An 18,366-nucleotide genomic window follows, 5' to 3' on the forward strand; every position below is an offset into this window, starting at 1 on the left:
TAAATTCTTTTTCCCCCTTGCCCTTTTATTAATGTTTTAAATTTATTGTATTTGCAAATGCCTTTGAACGTTGTATTTTTAAACTGTGAAGCACATTGAGCTATCTTGTGTATGAAATGAGCTCCATGAATAAAGCTGCCTTGCCAATACGGCAAATCCCGTGTTTATGAATATTGTACTTCAATTATTGTCAGGCAGTGAATGAAATTTCCTTATGGCCAAGGAATAACTTCCCTGAGAAATAACGGAGAAATCATTTCTTTTGCAGGCCCAATAACGGGAAGCAGAATCAAGTTGAATTCTACAGTTTCGGAGTCTGAGTTTGTGTTTCAATGTGTTTTTTGTTTATTTGTTTTTACGGGGTCAATGAAAGTCATGCACAGTATGTCCAGAGTTGCTGTGATTCGGTAGCCCCATGACATCCATCCTGGCCCTTAACATGAGGGCGATGAACCCCCCCCACCACCCAACCCCCCCATGCTTACTTTTATTTGCCTCTCTCGCAATAAAAGATTGTCAGACTGTACACACAGCCAAGAAATGACGGCGCCCCGCCGTGTGCACCGTGGGATGAAAACTTTGCCATTATACAGAACACAAAACTAAATAAATACTTGATACCCTTTGACAGAAGCTTGACCGCAGAACCCCACTGGTCCCTGCAGGAGCACCCGCCCCCCTCTTCCCCTCCCCACGCACAGCTCAATCCTCCAACGTGGCCCAGCAACCGCGGCCTCGCTGCAAACTACGCCGAAGGTGTCAAAGCGCTTCAGTATCCGCAGAGTGGCTGGCTCCTTCTGCGGCTCCACGATAACATTATTACCCCTGACAGATGGACCTTGGCGATAGCAACGTGGCCCGCGCGGGACTCTGGTCCAAGCCGTTCCGTCTCCCGCTCTGCCCGACGGGGGAGGCGGAGTGGAACCAAGTCTCACACCAAATACAGTGGTACCTCGACTTAAGAAATGAGTTGGTTCTGGAAGAAATTTCTTAACTGGAAAATTTTGTAAATAGAGATGCGTTTTCCATATAAATGCCCTAATCCGTTCCAAGCCCCTGAAAATTCAGACATAAATGTTTTCTGAAGCATAAAAATGCATCAGAATATGTAACAGATACATGTTGCAATTAAGATTCTGATTCCTACAAGAGTATCACGATACCTCACAGTCAAAGATTTAATGAAACCGTTTTTTGTTTTTTTTTTAGGAGCAGTACTTCTGCATAGACAGCAAATAATTCTAAAAAAAAAAAAAAAAACGCTTTGGGGGCTTTGCTATCGTCCACCAATTTTTTTCTACCAGGATCGTTTTCATTGCACTGCTAATTAACCGGCTCTAATTTAATGGTTGTTTGCGGTCGGCTGATGAAGTGGATGAAAGAGCACTCCTCCCCGTGTGCATCCAGAAAAGCCCGAGAAAGCCCAAGAAAGTCTGCATCGTTACGAGTCAAGTTGAGGCTTCAACCGCTCAGACGACGCCAGTCGAGGGATTTCCTTCGACCGCGCGGAAGGGTTGAAACGGCTTTCGCACTTTGTGGAAATCGTCATTGCCACTCCTATTTCGGCGCTTTCCAAACCGCGGAATGAAATGGCTCGGACAGCAAATACGTCAGACCGATCACCTTCTTCGCTAGCCAAAAATCACCAACAGAAACGTGAACCTTCTAATCACTTGAAGTTTTTTGTTTTGGTTTATTTTTATCCAATCAGATTTCAGCTTCTCAGAAATTCAGTTGCGGTATCTCTATTCTCCAAAAAGCAACACTGTGGGCGACGTGACTCACAGTCACGGCGATAAAACGTGCCGATCGTTTTCATTTGTGAAAGAAAGCGTTTGCCTGACAACAAGGCAACACGCAAAACCGCCGCGTGTCATTTCCCAAAGAGAGCTGCAGCCATCTTCTTCATTTGAACAAAACCACTTCAACTGACTCTTGGAGCTCGACGTGTTCTTTGAAATTACAAAGCGATAATAGCCTGATCACACTTAAGTAAAGAACGGCGGCAAAAGTAATTCGGGGGAGAAAAAAAATTAAAAAAATAAAAAATAAATCATAGCGAGCGGAATCGGCTCTTCATCTTCGTCACACGCGGCGATGGCTCAAATGAATTCACCACTCAAGGGGAAAAGACAGCGAAGAGCATTTCCCAGACAGGAAACTCTTCCGAGACCTCTTTGCCGTTGTTGTGCTCGCCTTGTGAGAACGTTTCCACCTGATTTCCCCGAAGATGGCGTTCCGCTACGAGCGGCAATTGCCAGCCGGCGACAATCTCATCAAAGCCAAACTATTAAACGGCAACGATACCGGGAAGGATTCAAAATGGCAGGCAGAAATGCTCACGCGTCCCCGGATGAAGTATCGCCCGGCATCGCCCGCAAATTAGGTCGGAAATGAAAGGGTGGAGCGCTTTTCGAGGCAAAGTGAGCTACGCGATTGTCGCCGCAGGCCAAACTCCGGCCGAGGGGGCCATTTGCTGTTGATTTTCAGACAGGCCTCAGCATAGATTTTTAAAAATGACTTTTGACACGGCTTGGATGCAACCCGGTTGGATGCAACCCACTACTACTACTAAATTTGACTTGGAGAGTTTTTCTCGATATGCAAATAAACGATTATACCACCAGGCTGGGGCTGCCCAGTGGTTAGCGTGTTGACCTCACAGTGCAGAGGTCGTGGGTTCGATCCCGGCTCCGGGCTTCCTGTGTGGAGTTTGCATGTTCTCCCCGTGCCTGTGTGGGTTTTATCCGGGTGGTCTGGTTTCCTCCCACATTCCAAAAGCACGCATGACAGGCTGATTGAACACTCGCAAATTGTCCCGAGGTGTGAGCGCGGGTGGTTTGTTCGTCTGTGTGTGGCCTGCGATTGGCTGGCAACCGGTTCAGGGTGTCCCCCGCCTACTGCCCGAAGACAGCTGGGATAGGCTCCAGCACCCCCCCGCGACCCTTGAGAGGATAAAGCGGATCGGAAATTGGATGGATGGACTACCAGGCTGCAATGGATCCCGAATGGGCAACATTTGACACCATTTTGTAATTGCATTTCATTCTGGACGGACGGGAATGCCTGAGAAAATCCAGAAGATTCCGTGCGGTTATCAGCAATTCGATTTTATTGAATGTCTTAATAGACACTGCTGTTTTTTTTTCCTTGCCGATGTTCAAACCCGGCGACCGTTGGTGTGCTCGTTTGCCGTGCTCTGGTCGAAAGGGCGTCCTTTGCGACCTCGTCACATCACAAGCAACCGTGGCCCCTCCAAAGCGATGGCCGACTCTCCCCTCACTCGCATCTTCATCCCAGACCATCATCATCCATCCATCTATTTGCCTCCTGCTCATTTTCCTTCCATTCAGCACTTTTATTTTCCCTGTTCTGCAATTTTTTTTCTCCCTCCCTTCATGTGGCAGCCCAAATGCCGCCATTGTTCACTCGTTTGTTGGACTCTCCCGCCTGACTCTCCCCTCCTGAGCTTTCGCAACGGTAAACTTCACTGGTCTGCGACGTCTGCCCCTTGGCGACTCCCAAACACCACCGACCCCCCCCCAACACCACCACTTCCTTGCTTGGCTCTTTTATACTCTGTCCAGTCAGCCGGCTCTGACCTCATCAGTCCCCGGCTGGCCGGGCTATCTGCCTGGTCGCTCTTCATCAGCCGGCCCTCGCTGAACTCGCAGATCTCCCGGAGGGCGAGGGCAGAAATTGGCTTTTATTGGATCGTTCTACTTTCTGATCTCGGATGAGCACCTGATTACAACTCCCTCCCCTCTTCATTCCAGTTGACTAGAAGAGTACACAGATCCCAGCCCTTCAATTTTCACAACTTGGCCTTTTCAGCCCAATCAGCCACTCTTGTCCAATCACGGCATCTGCAGTCTAGTGTGTGTGTGTGGGGGGGGGGTGGTAATCACCTCGGTTACAATTGTTCACACTGTCTCGCCATGTTAGAACGCGCCCTACAGGAGCTGCAGAGACAGGTGTCACAACTGTGAGGGCGGCCGTTAAACAACCAGACGCCGAGGCTGAAACGCTTCCGCGAGATGTGAAACGGCGCAGAATGCCTGCCGACGGTGACATCGCTCTCGATTTTTGTGTAGAACGCATTCATGTTTGAAACATTTTGGAAAAAAATAATAATAAATTGCTAAATATCGTGACAAAACCGTCACGTTGGCAACACTGACTCTGCGTTTGGCAAATAGCGACTCTCGGTTCGAACCCACGACTTCTGCACTGTGAGGCCGACGCGCTAACCGCTCCACTGCCCCATTGTATGCACGAATTTGAAAATGTATATTGACAATAAAATAAATACTCGGCCGTTATTTCACGCATTTCGTCTATCGCGGGAAAATTCCGGCGCATTTCAAAGCGCCGCATCGATGTCACGATAACCATAGAACCACAACGAGCGTGGACGTTACACCGGCAACGGACCAGGCACTGAGGCGCAAATGTTGACTTTAAACGTCATGGCAACAAGTCAGAATGTTCACACCCCCCCCTCCTCCCCACCTCCGTGTCTGCTTACCCTTTTGTTCATCTCTGACAGACCTTAAACATCACTCAGGGTTGACCTCCAAATGAAGACGGTGTGAAGTGGCGGTGCGGAGGGTAAAAACGGTAAAGACGCCACATCGGGTGATGGCTCGGAGGGAAGCTGCTTGTTCAGGGGACGTCGGGTCATGAGCAAGGAAAGAAGGTGAGAAGGGCGCTTCGGTTGTGACTTCGCCGAATGAGCAGCGGCGAACCAAAGCCGCCGTCCTTGTCATCCTACTTGGAAAAAAAAACTTGCGGCGTTAAGTTGGAGGGTGTGGGGGCAGCCATTTGAGAGCAGCACGTCGGGGGGCACATCTATCAGCGTTAGGATGGGTGCGAGCAGCCCCGTCTGGGGAATAGTAATGGCGAGGTGATGAGGTGGCGGCCATAAAGCACGCGTCGGCATTAGCGCCGGCTTGATTAGCGACGCAACGTTTCGCCGATGTGCAATTAAACGAATGGTCAATGGAGACGGACGCCTTCAATTAGCAGCGGATGTCTGCTCGTGCGCCCATCAATCACTCAATCACACCTCTTTTGCTCTGTTCTCCGAAGGGGGAGTCGATTCATATCAAGTGACTTGGTAGGACGGCCCCGAAAATTAATGACGTCTCATTGCAGTGGAAGCAGTCCAAAAATAAAAAATAAAACAAAATTAAAATTCTGCGCTTACACGGTTGATTTGCTCAGTGACCAAGCTCGAAATGCAATTTATTTGAATGCCAAACTGTTGCCCATTGAAATAATTTGAAAGGCCGTTAATCTGTTCCATTACCCAAAAGACCACCACATCATTTTTTGAGGGAGTGCGGGGGGGGGGGAGACTAAAAGAAAAATATTATCATAAACATAATTGAAGAGAATGGAAACAAATTAACTATATTGAGAAGCGTAATTACAGCACAGTTTTATGCCTTTAAGGGGCGTGGCCTAGTGGGTCTAAATCACCCCTTGCAACGCTGTTGCACTGGCAACGTGCTGTTCGCCAAGAAAACACCGCACGCGTTTGTGCGTTCACTGTCCCGCTCGATTCACATCTCAAAGTGAGCGTGGCTCACCTTGCCCAAATGGGAGGGCATCAGCGTACTTTAAATAGATTCACTGAAATGGCAAAGTAATTGAAACAAACTCATAAATCGAATTTTAGCTTGCAAACAGTTGCAACTTCCCACCAAAAGTTGAAGATCTCGAAGGTGGACCTCGAAGGTGTCTGTGGTAAGGAAAACCACACTGAAGACTTTGAGGACTTTTTAAGGCGACTGCATTGGAATTTAAAACATCTGCCTCATGAGAGATGACCGGAGATAACGGTTGAACCAGAAATGAAAGATGGAAGGAAGTGTTCAGCTCAGCAAAACGCCGCTGACAATAACCTTTAAAAAAAAAAAAAAACATTTTGAAGAGCTGTCAGTTTCGGATAAACACACGCTTAATTTTAAATGGCAACAAGCGCACTCACTCTGGTCAGAAATGTGAATTGGAACAGCTTCATTCCATTTCCGTGACTTCCACTGTGAAAAGAAGTGGTTAAAATTGGAAAACATTCACGTCCGTTCCCGCCGTTTTTGTTGTTTCACAGCATCTCGCACGAGCGGCTTTACGCCCCCGCTGCGTCTCATCCAGTCTTGCGATGCCCTCGCATGGGGGATGACAACGCTCTTATCAATGGGACAAGCGCTGCAAAAACAATTACAAATCACATCGGACGCTACGGGGGCAGATTAGGAGAGAATCCCAGAAAAACATCAGCGCCACTAAATGCCGCAGTGAGGAACTCGAGCCTCGTCTGAGTAATAGAGCCATAAAATCCTCACGGGGGGAAATAAAAGCCATCCCACAATGAGCTGCGAGACTCTCTCAAGTCATGACTTTGGCCGATTCGCAAAACGCTCCAATTTGTTGATGGGGATCTTGTGGGGTTAACCTGTCAGGACGCTTTCACACGTCACCGGTCGATCGAGGCGTGCGTACTTCCAAAAAGGTCAACTTCTCCGACGGTGTGGGTTCTATTGAGTGGACTGACATGCTGGCACACCGATTTTTAACATTCAAGCGAGCGTCTGATTTAATTTGATCTCGTCATACCAAGGTCGGACCAAACTTAGTGTTGACTTATCGTAACGATTGCACAGGTTTAATATTTCCGTTTGTACTCCGCGAAAAGCAAATAACAGCCTTCACAAATCTCGCTCCACAAGATAATCGGGCAGGATCTTCCAGATCAGTCAGATATAAAAAGCCTTCATTTCGAACACGAAGGCTAACACTAATCACTCAGGATTTTTAATATCATCATTCTTAACACACCATCGATAATCACTCCGAATCTTTCAGATCTGTTCAGAAAAAATTGCTCCTCAAACAGCCAGCACTTCAGCATAAGCAATCAGGAGAATCTTTCTTCGGACACTCGAGAGAGAATATGCTCCAATTTGGCTCAGGAGAAGAAGACAATCGCATATTCCTATGGAGTAACGGCATCAAGTCGCTGCCTTGAACTAGCAAGCGGCGGGCCAGTGGCGACTCACGGCCTGAGAAGCACCCGCACATTCTAATTAAATTGTTGACAAGTTTATTTGTGGGCGAATTATCCCTTCAAGGTTTGGATCAAAGGATAAACCTTGGCTCTCGCCGCAGTCTGCCGGGGAACAAAAGGCAGCGGGCGAAGTAGCGGCAAAGCGAAGGGAAAGGCAATTTTGAACTGGGCCGATGCAATCCGACAATCATCGGAGGCGGCGCCGACGCCTCTGACAAACGGCGGTGTAAGCGCTCCGCCGTGACACCAAAGGAAATGCATCCGAGCGTGTTCCTCAACACGACGTATTTTCTCAAATAACTTTCATCAACGCTGCGCGCCAATTAACCGCACGGCAATCCAAACCGGTGATGAAACCGGAGGTCCCATTTGGACTGGGTTGCTAACCAAAACAGCAGCAGATAAATTGTCTCTTGGGTGAAGCGAACATTGTTTGTCATCGCACGTCAATGAGTTCCCCGCGCTCAGACAGACAGTTCAGAGAAACTCCAAGTCAGTCGCCATGGTAACAAACCGCGTGAGCCCAACCCGAGTATATTTGTTGATTTTATATCAGTTTCCTCTCGCCGTCACATGCAACAACTTTGTGTGTGTGTGTGTGTGTGTGTGTGTGTGTGTGTGTGTGTGTGTGTGTGTGTGTGTGTGTGTGTGTGTGTTCAGGAATGGTACTGCGAAACTGTTGTGGTTTCTGGTATTTTCAAGGATGGCATTTCTGCCCCCCACTCCCATCCCCCCCCACACACAAAAAAATATGTTATGTGAAAAGGTCGCCGATGCGAGGGGAAATGAATCAGGAAGTAATCTGTTTCACTGGACCTGACCTGAATTGCAATATCATAATACCAAAAATAAATAAATAAATAAAATAAAAGTGCCCCCCCCCCCGATAGATGCCCCCCCCATCTGCAGTTAAGTAAGTGAACGCAGTGAAGAAATGACTGCCGATATTCCATGTGCATGCTTCAATTTCTCCATATTTTTGCATGAGCGCATGCATGGGGACACGGTGCTTCCGCCATACGTAATTGGTATTCCAATCTCAGCAGAGTGCCCAAGAGAGGTCCAAACATAATGACACGGGGCGGGTGTTGGGGGTGGGGGGAGGCACCCCCAAAACGAATGGTTCACATTGCCTGCATTCAAACAAACAAATGGAGGTGATTTAATGCGGAATGCAATAAGCCAAGTTGCTAATGGAGGCATGAAATGGCGGAGGAATACAGATGTGGATTTGGGCGGGGGGGGGGGGGGAGTTATTAATACTGGGCCAGCAGAGGAGGTGGAGTCGGGGGCACTTATTTCAGTCGCGGGGTGTGAAAATTTCGGTCCCTTTCTGTCACAAAACGTCCTCCTGCCATTGTCATTGCAACGGCTCATTCGACACAACTGACTGAAAGATGATTTTTTTAATCGACTACGGCATCAATCGATGCCTTTGGGTGAATCAAAATTGACATACCGGACAACTGCACGTTTCCAAAGTAAACGTGGTGCATCGGCATTTAGCTGTTCTGCTGCACGCAAATGGAATAAGCAATTGCTTTGGCGCCATTTTCTGGCATCTGGATGCCAAGGAACCATGTTTGAGTAATTTCAGGAGTTTCCCTTTGACAAGAGGAGTGCTTTGTCACCATGTCTTGCGGCTATTCACAGGACAGTAATTGATACCCATTACTGGATTTGGTTGTTTTTGAACAGAAAAAAATAAATTCCAAAAAAAAAAAAAAAAAATGGGAGAAAGAAAAATATTAAAATCTTTATTTATTTAATTGCAAGCGCGTCCGGCAATCAGATTCCAGCTATTGCTCGAAAATGGCTCTGGATCTTCACCCAGCCTTGCTACGGAGTCAAACGGCTCGCTCAAAGAGGCATTTTCAAAAGAATTACTTGGCAGATTCATTTCACACTTGATGGGTAGCCAAACGCTCCGGAGACCAAACTATTTGTATACAACCAATTAAAAAGCGCATTTCCATAATACCGTAAGTCCCCTTCAGCACCGTTGTTATGGGACATGCTTCTTTTGATGCAACGAACTGAAGGAATTTTTTTTTTCTCTCTCTTTTTTAACACATATATGTGAACAGAACGGCGACGGCTGCCGGGCCTTGGTTGTTGAAAACCCAACATGCTCATTTCATTGCATTTCCACTCCCTCCGGGTGTCAGTAAAAAACATTGTGGGGCGCGCACACGCTCCAGTCCGTCGATGGCGGCCCATCCGTGCGTCCGCCTCGCAGCTGCCGTAATCAAAACGCCCGCCGTCTCTCCTCAGGATCGCTTCCGCTGATTTCCTCCCACAAATAGAGCCTTTCCCGTACAATATAAATGCATATGCTTCACATAGAGCTCACTTTTATGGCTCTTCCGTGACTGTCAGACCTACCGGGCCAATCCTTTCCATCCCCCCCCCCCACACACCCCAACACCACCCCCCTCCAGTGTTCTCTCCTGGCCACTGTCAGCGGCTAGATTAATGACAGTGATCAGCAAGCAGAGGTTGCCCGGAGCTCACGCGAAGAAGACGCCACTGTAAGCGACGCGGGCCGCATTTAAATGCAACGCGCGGGCAATTTCATAAGGATGTGCCCACACAAACATACACACATACACCTTTTTTGCATGAGGCATAAACGCCTCCGAGCTCATGCATATAAATCTTCACTGTGTCGCTCCTGGGGTCTCACACACACACACACAGGAGGGGATCAATCAATGCACAAGCTATAATAGGGTGAGCTTGGCATCAGAGCGGCTGATGTCGGAGCGGTGCGGGTCTCCCACCTGCGTGACAACAGCATCACAGCAGTTTGGAAAAAGAAGCAACCCCGGCACCTTTAACCAGCCTAGCAGGGGAAAACCAAACATCAGGTGCAGACATTTTAGTTCAGTCGCACCCAATTTTCCCCAAATCGTGACCGCGTGCATCAGCCACTTACGAAAAACAAACACACGCCTCTTATAAAAGCCCCCCTTTTATCCCAGCACGAAAGAAAAATGGGTCATTTACACACTGACGCTCTTGCTCGGTCGGTTGCTAAGCAAAAACAGCAGCACTCACCGAGGCGCGTGAACAGTCTCTTCGACAAATCGATCGCAAAGACCGATCCGTCGTCCGGTAGACTGACATGTGGTTGCGTACTTTTTTTTTTTTCGCCTCCATCAGGTACACAATTTGGAGCAACTGCAAATATTTCCTGGACATATCCATTCCTTGAAGACACGCAAGTATTAACTGCTAACGAAGCCCGTTTGAAATGTGTTGCCAAGCAAAATAACAGCACTTCATTTCTCAATTGGGCTTCTTTTTGCTTGGGTCATAATTGCTGGGACATCATCACCCTGCTTCCCTTGCATTTACGGAATAGATGATGTGACAAATACACACTAGATGGCGCTTGACAGCGCAGATGGACAATAACCTGAAGCATACTGTGAAAGCAAACGGCTTTTGCAAGTCCATTCATTGATTTGTAACAACCCCTAGAAAAGCCACACAAGCATGGGGCGGGGGGCAAACCCCAACAAGATATTTTCACGCAAAATTCCGGTCTAAACAACCCCCCCACCCTCCCAACCCTCTTCTGCCCACCTTGTTGTCTTCCTGGGATGTGCGCATAAGAAATGGAAATCCCTCCACAGCGTTGGGTGAGCTGCTTGAAAATCTCTTCCCATGCAGTAACGAGTTCAAAAATGTACTCAGGGACATAAGATTATGTAATTTGGATAGTAACTCATTTGATTTCTTTTTTTATATATATTTTTGGATTACTCCAATACCAAATAAACGTCAAAAGAAATAAGCTCTTTTAAAAAAAAAAAAAAAGATAATTGAACTAATTTAGTTACATGTTTTTTTTCTGTAACTGTCGGCAGGATAAAGTGAGATTTTTTTTTAATGCAATTTACATCACATGCATTCCGTCCCTCCCTAATTTTGCATATGTTGTAGCAAACGGGATTTTTTTCTTTTTTTTTGTCATTGCATTTGTACTTTAAAACTAAGTACAGCAATATCTAAACGTCTTAAATCGTATGTCGGGATCTACGTAAACCGAGAACGCCCTCTGCGTTGTCTTCCTTTTCATGCAAAGGCTGCCGATTTAATGAGCGAATAGCGTTAAGAAAATAGTTTTTACCCCCCCCTCCCCGCCCCCTCTCAAAATATGTGTGTGCAACTCGCAAACTCCGCAAAGGCAAAATATTCCAACCTGACACCGCTCACCTGCAAGGCAGACTTGTCATAAAAGCGAACCACTGTCCCAGAAATGCAAAAAAAAAAACCAAATGCAAAAACTGCAAATCCAGCCGGAGCTGAGCGTGCCTAATTGATCGGAGTCTTTCACCAAAATCGAAACGGTTCTGTTGTCTTCCTTACACGCACAAGCAAGCAATCAACGCGAGCCCGGAACCAGCTGCACACTTCTGGTCGCTCCAACGTCAAGCGAAACCGTCGGCGCGTTGGGAATGGAACCGCCACCTTTTCACTTTTTGTTTTCCTTCTCGGTGCGTTGGCGGAGTCCGAGTAGCGACACACAAGAAGCGCAAAACAAGTCGAGTGCGGTTGGCAGCCCGCGCAGGTTGCGCCAACTCCCTCAACGCAAACTTGCACGCGGAACAGAAAAAGGGAAAAAGCAAGCAGCGTCTTACCGGTGTGCGCCAGGCAGATCACGGCGATGGCGACGAAGGGGACGCGGTACTTCCACACGGACGCCAGCGCCATGGTCGAGTATTCCTCTCTTCTTCCTCCTCCTCTTCTTTTTTTTTCCCCCCGGCGGTGAGTGGTCGTAATTCCTGTTGGCTTTTTGCAGGACGTTGGTGGACTCACTCAGTCACTCACTCGCACCGGGAACACGCGCTCGCTCCGGCTGGGCTGGCGCGCACTCGCGGTGTGTGCGTGCCTACGTTGCGCGCGCGCGTCCGCGTGCGTCTTTTTGGTGCGGTTCCGCACGCCCACGCCCACTTTCTCTCCGCCGGAGTGTCAACGAGCCAGGAGGGAGAGCGAGCGGGACCGGCTGACGGCTCGGGCCGGTTTTTCCTGGTGCTAACTTTTGATCACAACGCCAGGCAGAGGAAGGAGCCCGCCGGGAGGTGGGGGAATAAATTTGGAATCAATGCCGCCGACCCCTTTCCTCTCCATAACGTGATTGATCGCCCGATGTTAATGCTAGGAGGTGCAAATGAGAAATTTATTGCTAATACGCATAAAGCGCGCGGTGGGAGTGAAACAGATTATTGGCGCTTGAGGTTATTTGTCTTTATATGCTGCGCATTAAAAGTGCACAGGACTTGGAAGAAGTCAACAGTGACGTCACGGTCCTGACCCATATGGTCTCAGAGCCAATTAAGAGCTTCAGAACAAAGTGGCGGTCGGTAGTAAAAACAATATTTGTCTTTTTTGGTCGTAGGTTATTTTTTTATGTCTAGTATGTTTTTTTTTTTAAACTAATACTGTAATTTGTAACGCGGTATTTTTCAAAGTTGTATCTTTGGCGCCCTCCACGGGCAACTTTGTGGATAGCGTCAGCTCTCAGTTCCTTCAACTTGTCCAGTCACAGAATCCTCGATTTACGACTCGGTTTGCGACGCAATCAGAACCTTAATTCATTTTCTGAACCGTTTATCCCCATATAAATATAAAACATATCAAAGCAAGGTTTCAATATGAAGTAGTATCTTGAATTATTGCTTGAATTAGCTCGTGTTGAGCACGAATGGGACAAACTGAAAGTCACACCCCCACCAGCATCGAGTTCGAAGCTCCGTTTACTCGGTCCACATCACACGATCACATGAACAAGAACGGGTAGAAACAAAAACAAAAAAATAACTGAGTTGACAGCACATGAACAAGAAAGAGGGAAACAAGACAAAACATGAAACAAAACTAACAAATACTCCACAACGATGCAAATATCCCAAAACACAGATCATGACCTTTTCCCCTTCGATGTGAGCGAGACGATCAGGCAGGCATGTCCATAAAACATCCAATGGCATTTGCTCCGTTCAATGTGTGTGTGAGAAGACGCGAGCGTCGTGGCAGGACAACTCGTTCCTGCTCGCAATGGCCTGAGCATCTGACACTTCCTGGCCAGGAAGAACATAACGGTGCAAGAGGGGGGGTTGCAGATTTGAATCCTGTACCTCTTGACCTATTGCGCAGATGGCTTCAAACTTCATATCGAACACAAAGGGGAAAAAGTCAGCCTGTTTCGAGTGGCCCTCAATTAGCGTTGCGATTAATCCTTAAGCTCCTTAAGTGGAACCCTCGAGAGAGCTCCGCGCTTGTGAATTTTTTTCATATCAGCAACGGCAACATCCGCCATCTCAACCCCCCCCCCCAAAAAAAAATATATCATCCTCTCGGTGAGTGTTTGTTCCCTTTTTGACAGGGAGTCTTCCCCCCCACCCCGCCCGCCCGCCCGCCAACAGCGTCCCGGCAGCAGATGGGTCATTGTCAGAGAGTAATGAGCGGCAAACACCTGCTTGTGCGCACTAAACTCCTCTTCCTTCATTCCCTGCCGTGCGACACGGCATATGCGGTGTACGCGCACAAAACAAAGCGAGCGTGACGGCGGCGAGCTTTGGCAGCCGCGGCCTCGCCGTTGCACGAGCCATCGCGTCTCCTGACGGGGCTCCATTTGGCAAAAACGCTTTGGAAAGGGGGCTACTTAGCCAGGGGCCCAGCAAGCCTCGATGATGTCATCTCGCCAGTCAACCCAGGAAACCTTTTTGGCGTTCCTCTTAGCCCGCAGCAGTCCTTCTCAAACTAAAAGTACACACACACACAAAAAAAAAACTAATAATAATAATTTCCAAGAATCATCATCATGACGAACATTCAAACAAGAGGTTGAAACTGTAAACAGTGCAGTGTTTTCAACATTACTTTAAGTCACTGTAACTTCATGCACAGTTTGGTGAGCAGCGAGTTTTGGACTTCGGCCTTCAGTGGGGACTTGAGGGACCTCAAGCACGAAACACAGTTTCAACTTTGGGCCCGATTTTCATGCTGAGCGTAAGCCGAGCCCAAGGCACAATTCTAACTTGGCGCGTGGGAAGAGTTTTCTTTCTTCTTGTATTTTCGTCGACGTATGCGGGTAGAATTAGGCGTTTGCACCGTCGTGGGAGTGAGCACAGCCCGGCCAATTAAAGCAGCTCCACTTATTCCCCCGCTTGTCTTTGACATTGCGGAAGCAGGAATCGACTCGAAAAGCTACTAGGCCTCCACGGGTGGAAGATGCAAAGTTGACCAGGATGATTTTCTGTCACCAAATTATTAGGTGCGTCGGATGTGTGTAATGGAAAACCCCCAGCATTGCAAATTACTACTTGACTTGCCTCAGCACGAAAATGAAGACGTGCCAGTTTTGACACCGAGCGCGTCCATGGTACTCACCGGTGATGCTGATGCAGATGTATTTTCCTTTCTTTGCTACGTAGATTTTCGCTGTTCGTGGGCTGGCCTGGTCCCTATCCTCCGCCCCCCAAAAAATCGCTGGGGGTGGGGAATAATATGGGAAAAAAACGTCAGTTTAACGAGAGTAAATACAAAATAATATTATTACAATTTTCTCTTTTCAGTTTGAATCCAACACTCTTTCGTAGACTAATCTTGATGAAAATAAGTACATCATTTCACACTGTAATCATATTTCCATTTACTTTTTTTTTTCCAAGAATAAACATCCACTAATTCCATCTGGTTATAAAATTTTACAGTAGTCAAGAACATTTTTTTTTTTAAAATCCTATACATTAATGTATTCTATCCTGAAGCTATTGTCTACAGGTTCATCCACAGGGCACCACGAAGGTGAAACGGTCATGATACAGCACCGCATCGTAGCTGCAAGTTGTGCTGCGCCACATAACAAGCGAAATAATCACGTTTATTTCTGCCGGTGCACAGTTGAAGCCTTGTGCACCCGCATAGCTGAATTCCACGGGTCGCTTCAGATATACAACTTCTTGAAGACTTTCTCCGCGCACCCCCCCCCCCCTTTCCCCGAGGTGTGAAGCTCCAATAAGTCTGTATAGTTTGAGTGGAGATACGTATACAGTGTGTAAAACATTCAGCGTTGCTCAGCGGGCGCTTGAATAATCAGTTTAATAACATTATCCCGGCGGTGCGCGGACACACGGGCCGTTAATGAAGTGTCACTGTTAAACTGCCACTTCGCCCCGTTTATTAACGGCGGCCTGCGGTCAGCCGCGCACAGATAATAAAAGTGCATAAAAGCCCAAACATAACTTCAGCCGACAAGCATGATGAAACGATCCGTACCGCGAGCACGCTCACGTTCGTAAGAGCCGACAACGGCGAAGGCTTCGTGGAAAATTAGAAAGGATGAACTTGTGGTCCATGACGATTATTTTTCGGGAGGAGGGGGAGAATTACAACAAACCTCATTTACTGGAGCTGCCTTGCACACCTAATAAATGGGCGCATTTTCAAGGGTACCTGACTTTTAGACAAAGTGTTATTTGCACTGAGTATTTATGTGTGACTTTCGATTAGCTACACTTGCGCACACATCTAATGACATCCAATACGTGAGCCCGAGGAGCAATTCTGCCTGTGCAAAAATAATGCTCACTTTTGAGTGACACGCTGCCAGGGCTATTAATTTTTGAAGTTTGGCATAGTGTTTAACCACAGCACTAGTTAGTGGGCCGTGCAGTCAGTCAGTCATAGTTAGAATCAAGAAGTAGCCTAACTAATGGATGAAAACGCAAACAAAAAAGTGGTGCTCCGCAAATAGTACAACCACCGGTTAGTTAGTTGGATAGCTAACGAGATAACAAGCTAGAATCAGGAAGTAGGCTGCTAACTAATGGATGAAAACGCAAACTAAAAAGTGGTGCTGCGCAAATAGTACAACCACTGGTTGGTTTGTTAGTTAAAAAGCCAACAAGATAACTAGCTAGAATCAGGAAGTTGCCTGCTATCTAACTAGCTCACTAACGGATGGACAAAAAAATAAATAAATAAATTGAAAAGTGGTGCTCTACGACTAGCACTACCATGAGTTAATTAGTTAAGGTAGGTCCATCTGTTATGTTTTGCTGATTGTCAGTTATTAAATATTTTTCCCCCATTTAGGTGTTCCATTGTTAATGATTTAAGTCATCCGTGAACCAGATAACAAACACACTGACAAGAGACATACTCTGCATTTCAATTACTGGCTTAACTTTTACACTTGGAAGAATAAAATTAGGTTACTTGGACTGAATTATTTATCACAGTTTCAATACCAAAAAGCAATAATAAAATAATAATTGTCGTAATAATAAATAAATATTTTCAAATGTGGTAGTGAGAGCAGCAGATGCAATTTTTTTTAGCTCTTTATTGAACCCCGAAAGAGAGAAACACAGGAGCCGCCCCCCCAGCATGCCCCGCCTCTTAAAGGCACATGCACGTATCCAATGCTGACACTACTCAACCGTATTTCTGAAGCACTTTAAAACAACCACCGCTGTACACACAGTGCTGTACATGGAGCAAAAATAATTCATACAACACGAAACAAAACACTAAATGAATAACAAAGACAGTAGAAAGCACAAAAACGGTCAAACTAAAAATCACGTCTCACGCTGAGTCAAAAGTCAAAGAATAAAAATGAGTTTTAAGACGAGTTTTATAGATGGGTAGCGAGGGGCCTTGCCGAACGTTCAGTGGGAGGTCCTTCCACAGAGAGGGACCAGCAACCGAAACAATAAGTAAAGTATTTCTTTTAATAAAGATTTTATGTTTGCAATGTGGTTTTTTTGTGTTGGAATACATTTACAATGTGCATAAAAAAGGGGGTCTTAAAGACAAATAAAATTATTTTATGCTTGCAATTAGTTTTTGGTAAAAAGTGGTGTGTTAATACATATAAAACGTGTTTAACCCTTTCAGGGACAGCGGTTACTCCAGTGGACAGCTTACCATGTTATCAGCTTACAAGGTGCATGAAAGGGTTCAAGAATGTCAGAGCGGTACAACTATAAAACAAATCAATCTAAAAAGAATCTTATTTATATGGTCTCTCTAGATCTTTTACAACTATTGAAGTTAAAATCAAGCAAAATTCCCTTTACTCCGAGTCCTAATGGTATTACACTTCCAAGTGTTTATGCCTTCAAAAGTGCTTCGCCACATGTGTGTGGACTCCCACTGATTGTACATTTATGCTGATTATTATTCATAATGCACTCTAATATGCGCAGGCTGCGGCTGTGGGCGGCCTGTAAAATATATTTTCATGAAATCAACAAACCACAAGCGCAGAGGTCGTACAAAGCTGCTGGGAAAGCGCTAAATGCTGTCATGGGAACCACATGAAGACATCAGGCGCAAATCAACAAGCCTTGACATTAGCTTGCCATTGGAAACGGTGTCAAAAGTGAGATTTTCGAGTGCCTACAGCCCAGAAGCAGCTAACAATGTTAAAAGTGGATAGCTCATCACCTTCCATGCCGCTGAATAAATCGGAAGAAGATTGCCCGCCTTTTGTCCTCGCGCAAGCTCCCGCAAAGCAATCACTCACACTTTCTCAGATTTTTTTTTTTTTTTGATAGGTACTTCTTTTGATTTTGGCCATCCATAGAGCCTCGCTCGCTCGGCCGCTCATCATCGATAACCATCAGAGTGGCTCTTAAGTAGCCACCTGACATCATCCGTCACTCTCTGGCCGCGCACTCCATCTTCCCGGCCGCGGGCATCACACGGAGACGAGAGGCTGTTTGTCTCCGCAGCTGGAGTGGAGAGCTTCTTTGCTGTCCTTGTAGATGGGATTGGTCTGGGATCTGTCATCACTACGGAAGCCCAAAAAAAAAAAAAAAAAAAAAAAAAAAAAAAAAAAAAAAAAAATAAAAAGACAGGTGGACACCATCAGGAGGCTCCAAGTACTCCAGAGAACTTGCTTGTCTGTGTTTCTCAAACTTGTAACATTCCCTTAAAATCCTGCGATAACACGCAACTGTGTATGATACGCCGCCACTACCACAAAAATGAAATGAATAAATGAAGCATATTGAGTTGCTTTCTGTGGGAACTAGAAATCACTGAGTCTATTCTTTTTTTTTTTTTTTTTTTTTTTTTAAATCACCCCTAGGTACTGCCAAGGTGCTGGTTAAGGGCTACACAAAGTGAAAAATTTCTTATTAAGGCCCCTGTATAATACACTCCAATAATTTGGGTTCATTTTTTTGTTAAATAATGACTGTTGTTTTGACAGTATTTAAAAGGTGTGACTCCTTGTGTCGAAAAAAAAAATAAGAAGAATTTTATATATA

At 46.3% G+C, this 18,366-nt stretch overlaps 1 protein-coding gene across 1 annotated transcript in view; it reads right to left on the minus strand.

The window, feature by feature from the left end:
- Positions 1-17,629: 17,629 nt before the first annotated feature.
- Positions 17,630-18,366, minus strand: part of LOC109522769 (hemicentin-2) — a 12,856-nt gene continuing 12,119 nt past the window's right edge. Inside the window, exon 7 of the mRNA XM_019881553.1 lies at positions 17,630-17,886. Coding sequence (XP_019737112.1) covers positions 17,793-17,886 — 94 coding nt within the window. The 3' untranslated portion in view covers positions 17,630-17,792. The remainder of the gene's footprint in view (positions 17,887-18,366) is intronic.

The sequence above is a fragment of the Hippocampus comes genome, unplaced genomic scaffold (assembly GCF_001891065.2).
Source record: "Hippocampus comes isolate QL1 unplaced genomic scaffold, H_comes_QL1_v1.1 scaffold227, whole genome shotgun sequence".
Taxonomy (NCBI): Eukaryota; Metazoa; Chordata; class Actinopteri; order Syngnathiformes; family Syngnathidae; genus Hippocampus; species Hippocampus comes.